Consider the following 5,233-nt stretch of genomic DNA (forward strand, 5'->3'; position numbering starts at 1 on the left):
CATCGGGAAAAAATAAATTCCAACCTATGTTGATAATCCCATTTTTTAAAGATAATCTTAGTATATGCCCAGCAACAACCTTGAAAGATTATATCAATGTCACAAGAACCTTAAGAAAATCTGATCAATTGTTTATTATCAGCAAAAAGCCTCATACTCCTGCTTCTACTCAAACTTTAGCAAGGTGGGTCAAGGCTATATTATTTGAGGCAGGCATAGATACGTCTATTTTTAGCGCACATAGCACAAGACATGCATCTACCTCACATGCTTGTAGAAATGGGGTAAATATTGACCATATAAGGAAAATGGCAGGATGGACCGAGTCATCCAGGTGTTTTGCAAATTTTTATAACCGACCACTAAGAGATGAAAATAATTTTTCTATGAGTATTCTTAATAGCTTAGATTAGAATATGCTTAAGAATAATATTGCATCTAATTGTTTTATTTTGTTAATGCTTAAATTAGAAATAATAAATAATTAAAATCTAGCATTTATTTCTTTAAACATCTACAGTAGTAAACACAGAGGAGGCGTCAACGAATATAATTAGTTGATCAAAGGAACTTACCTGTAAGTGAACTTCGATCATAATTATATGAAGTTGACGCCTCCTCTGTATACATATAACCCAACCCTTTATGAGGAAAATTTTTTCTTCATCCCACCCTTAATGCTAGGTATTGTTAATTATTTATTTCTTATCCATACTTTAAACTAAAATGTCGTATCAGCTCCCAGTGTTGCCAGAGGTGAATCGGGATACCAGTAAATGTTTTTTTTTTTCTACACTTCGTGCTTTAAATTTCGTGTGGTTTGGCTCGTCATAAACATGACTACAGTAGTAACACAGAGGAGGCGTCAACTTCATATAATTATGATCGAAGTTCACTTACAGGTAAGTTCTTTGATCAACTAATTATGCATTCTAGCTAATGAATAACTGAGAACGCGGCCTCGACCCGCGGTAAGGCTCGGCTTACCGTACGAGTCTAGGTCTGGCTGGCCATGCGTCCAGGGCGCTCTGCTCTGGCTAGTATTGGAATCTCGTGAAATTTACTCAAAACCACGAGACATCACGTCATGTGGTACATGGATGGAGTTCACCGATCACAGATAAAAAAAGTTTAGATAAAGGCACATGACTTTATCACATTTCTCACCGGATTCGCGAGCACCGCACCGACATGAAGGGGTTATATTTTTTTTCACACCTCTCCTTCAGAAAAGTAACTTTTCCTCCCTGTCGAGAGGGAGCAAAGTGTAACTTTTCTGTTCAATGCTTTTCCAAGTGTTTTATTGCAATTTCATTTTTTGAAGTTGATAATTGTAAAACCACGCTATTTTATGCTGGTTGTTTCTTTAATAATATTTAGATTTTTCTTTTTTCAAGTTTCTTAATGCTCGTGTGTAAAGTTGTATGAGCCACTCGGGAGCAAAATTATTTTCATCTTGGGCGTTAACACTTGAATCTCTCATTACGCTCAGGATTCTACTTTAGAATCCTCGCTACGCTCAGGATCCTATTGCAGAATCCTTCGCTACATCTGGATTCAATGTACGCTCGCCGTAAATACACCATTTTGCTCCCTTGTGACACAAATAACTATTTCACACTCTCCTTCAGAAAAGTAACTTTCCTCCCTGGCGAGAGGGAGCAAAGAGCAACTTTTCTGTTCAAGGCTTTTCTAAGTGTTTTAATGCAAAGGCCATTTTTAAAATTGATAATTGTAAAGCCACGCCATTTTCTATGCTGGTTGTTGTTTAATAATAATTTAGAAATTTTTTATTTTCAAGTTTTTCAATGTTCGGTGTGAAGTTGTATCAGCACTCGGGAGCAAAATTATTTTCATCTTGGGCGTTAACACTTGAATTCTCAATTACGCTCAGGATTCTACTTTAGAATCCCTCGCGTACGCTTCAGGATCCTATTGCAGAATCCTTCGCTACATTCTGGAATTCAATGTACGCCCTCGCCGTAAATACACCATTTTGCTCCGTTGTGACACAAATAACTTATTTCACACCTCTCTTCAGAAAAGTAACTTTTCCTCCCTGGCGAGAGGGAGCAAAGAGCAACTTTTCTGTTCAAGGCTTTTCTAAGTGTTTTAATGCAAAGGCCATTTTTAAAATTGATAATTGTAAAGCCACGCCATTTTCTATGCTGGTTGTTGTTTAATAATATTTAGAATTTTTATTTTCAAGTTTTTCAATGTTCGGTGTGAAAAGTTGTATCAGCCACTCGGGAGCAAAATTATTTTCATCTTGGGCGTTAAAATTTGGATCTGCAATAGAATCCTGAGCGTAGCGAGGGATTCTAAAGTAGAATCCTGAGCGTAGTGAGGGATTCAAGTGTTATCCCAAGGTGAAAACAATAAAAGTGAAAATAAGTATTTGAAACGCAACGCGGTCGTCTCGAGTCTGTATTGATAGATGTCGTGTCGGCAGGTGACGATCACGGGCTTCGACCTGTCGTCGTACCGGCAGTGCATGAGCAAGTGGAACCACGCGGTCGAGGTCATGTACCAGCAGTGCAAGGCGCTGGGCGCGGCGCGCTGCCTGCCCGTGCGGTACGAGGCGCTCGTGCTGCGGCCCCGGGAGACGCTCACAGCCGTGCTGGCCTTCCTGCAGCTGCCCTGGACTGACGCCGTGCTGCACCACGAGCGGTACATCAACCAGCCGCACGGCGTCGCGCTCTCAGAGTACGTACACTGCACTACACTACACACTACACACTGCACACTACACACTACACACTGCACACTACACACTACACGCGACACGCGACACGCGACACGCACCTGACCTACCTCTTTGCTTTATATTTTTCATCACACTTGCTCGTAAACAGTGTCGAACTATGCAGGCTACCTTGGTTGAAACTCCCCAAATAAAACCCTCGACCTTAATGTGCTTCTCATGAAACCCGTGGTCGGTAAATGTGTCATTGCGCGTACTGCTGCTGCTGCGTGCGCTGCTGCAGGACCACATGCACACGCACGCTGCGGGAGGGGAGGGGGAGGGGGAGGGGGAGGACGGCGCTGCCAAGAGCGTATCGCCAATATTTGGAAGAATTAATTTTTTTTCTCTTTTAGAAATATAAAATTTTACTCGCAAATGTGATGAAAAACACTGTATGTCGCGTGAGCGGTAATAGAATTACGAACATCGACTCATTAAAGCCCTCAGTCTTCGACTTCGGGCTTCTAATAGACTCTCGTTCGTAATTCCTTATTTACCGCCCTTAAGACACAATGTACTATAAAACTCATCTGTCTGTATCTGCTCCACGCCGATCCTTTGCGATTTTACGATTTCGAGTCTGCTGCAGAAAAAACTACTCCCTTCAGCATAGTGCTGAGCTAGTTATCGAAATTACCTGCATCGGATTGAACTTAATAAGTTTATCCCCAATTTTCGACGCTATATGTAGGTACATATTGTAGGTTTAGGGGCTGTTTCACCACCCGTTGATTGATTTTATTTGACGGATAAATATGTCTATTCGAACAAAACAAATCAATGGATGGTGAAACAGGTGATTCATATTTGAAAAGATTGTGCAATACAAAATCTTACGCATGCTTACCGGAATAAAGTTACGGCCAAGAACTAGCCGGATTAAAGGCAGTCGTAGCAAAACTAACTTTTTATCATATTTCGTTAAATATGCCTGTGCGCTTATTTCGGTATGAGTGTTAGTGTTGCAAGTAATGACGTGTGGTGTGTGTGTGTGTGCGGCAGCGTGGAGCGGTCGTCGGACCAGGTGGTGCGTCCGGTGAACCTGGACGCGCTGGACAAGTGGGTGGGCGCGCTGCCGGCCGACGTGCGCGCCGACATGGCCGAGCTGGCGCCCATGCTGTCGGTGCTGGGCTACGACCCGTGGGCCAACCCGCCGCGCTACGCCGAGCCGGAGCCCGGCCGCGCGCCGCCCCCGCCCCGCCGCCGTAGCCCCGCCCCGCGCCCCACCCTCTAACATGACTCTGTACTGTACCCCCGCGTTTCATTGCACCCCGCCACCGAAAACCGCCTCCCAGACGAGACACGTTCCGATGCCGGGACTCGGGAACGGGAAATCGAACACGCAGTCGGTTGCAAAAAAAACTGACTTGAACCGCATTTTTCCCTTCTGTGAGGTATGAACAAATAAGAAGTATATTTTGAATAAGTATACCGCTGTTTGAATGCTCCGACGGTAAAGAGTTACGTAGAAAGTAGCGCCCTCATTAAATCTCTGCTCTTTACAAGTTGGCGTTTAGAGTTTCCGAGCCGTGGTCAGGGGAGCCCCCCTCCCTGCCACGAGCTCTCCCCTCGTACCTCTTGCTTGTGCGTCGTCGAGAGGAAGCGGAGGGTCCCGGCATCGATGTTCCTCCTGTCGCTTCTGTACCACGACCAGTTGTGTAAAACGTCATATTTATATTAACGCTATCATATTAAAGAAAACTTTGACTGAAAATTACTGTATGGAACGTAGAAATTGTTGTGAACAGCGGGAAAAAATAAAATCATGGTGATACTTTGTTCCCTTTTAATTTGTAAAAGTTAACATCTGAAACCACGCCAGCTTCATACTGAACTGAGCTCGTTGGCGGCGCCGTCAAGCTTACGAGTGTTGGCGACTGTACCGCGAATGTGATTAATGTTTTCTGCTTAGTATATAATTACATCAACATTGTCAACTGCGAAAAAAGATTAAATTCAATCCTTTGTAGCTTTTCCCGTTTAGTTGTATTGCACAGTACCACGCCACGAGACTACCTCTAATCTAATGTCGGATGACAACAGAGCTTGTTTGAGCCCGTCTGCTGAGGCTGCGCCCCCGGGCCGTGCGCCGCTTGTCCCGCAGCCCCCCCCCCCCCCCCCCCCCCCGCCCCGCGCCGCTTGTCCCGCAGCCCTGCGCGCGCGCCGCCGCAGTAATAATTTTCTTGCGGCTCGCAAGTGTGTCAGGCCGGGTAGGCACCTTCTTTATCGGTTTTCATTTTAAGTTTGCGTTCTCGAGAAGGGTAATAAAAACTTGAATTTACCTATTGTATTAAAGCAGGTACGATGTTTTCGCTAATAGATAAAACGCTCCATTGTGTTTGGCGCGTGTGCTGTTCGCACCAGTTGTACAATTTAGCAAACATGTACATGCGCCTTATAGCGATTCAATACTGTGCAAAAAATTATACCTATCTATACTAATATTATAAAGAGGAAAGCTAAGGATTTTTGGATGTTTGTTACGAA

General features: G+C 44.1%; 1 protein-coding gene across 1 annotated transcript; it reads left to right on the forward strand.

Annotated features, from left to right (window-relative positions):
- The first annotated feature begins 2,422 nt into the window (after positions 1 to 2,422).
- Positions 2,423 to 3,980, forward strand: LOC141440007 (protein-tyrosine sulfotransferase-like). Its single transcript, XM_074104464.1, has 2 exons — positions 2,423 to 2,706; positions 3,749 to 3,980. Exons 1-2 carry the CDS (start codon positions 2,438 to 2,440, stop codon positions 3,978 to 3,980), a joined length of 501 nt encoding a protein of 166 aa, XP_073960565.1. The 5' UTR covers positions 2,423 to 2,437.
- The last annotated feature ends 1,253 nt before the right edge of the window (positions 3,981 to 5,233 follow it).

The sequence above is a fragment of the Choristoneura fumiferana genome, chromosome 21 (assembly GCF_025370935.1).
Source record: "Choristoneura fumiferana chromosome 21, NRCan_CFum_1, whole genome shotgun sequence".
NCBI lineage: Eukaryota > Metazoa > Arthropoda > Insecta > Lepidoptera > Tortricidae > Choristoneura > Choristoneura fumiferana.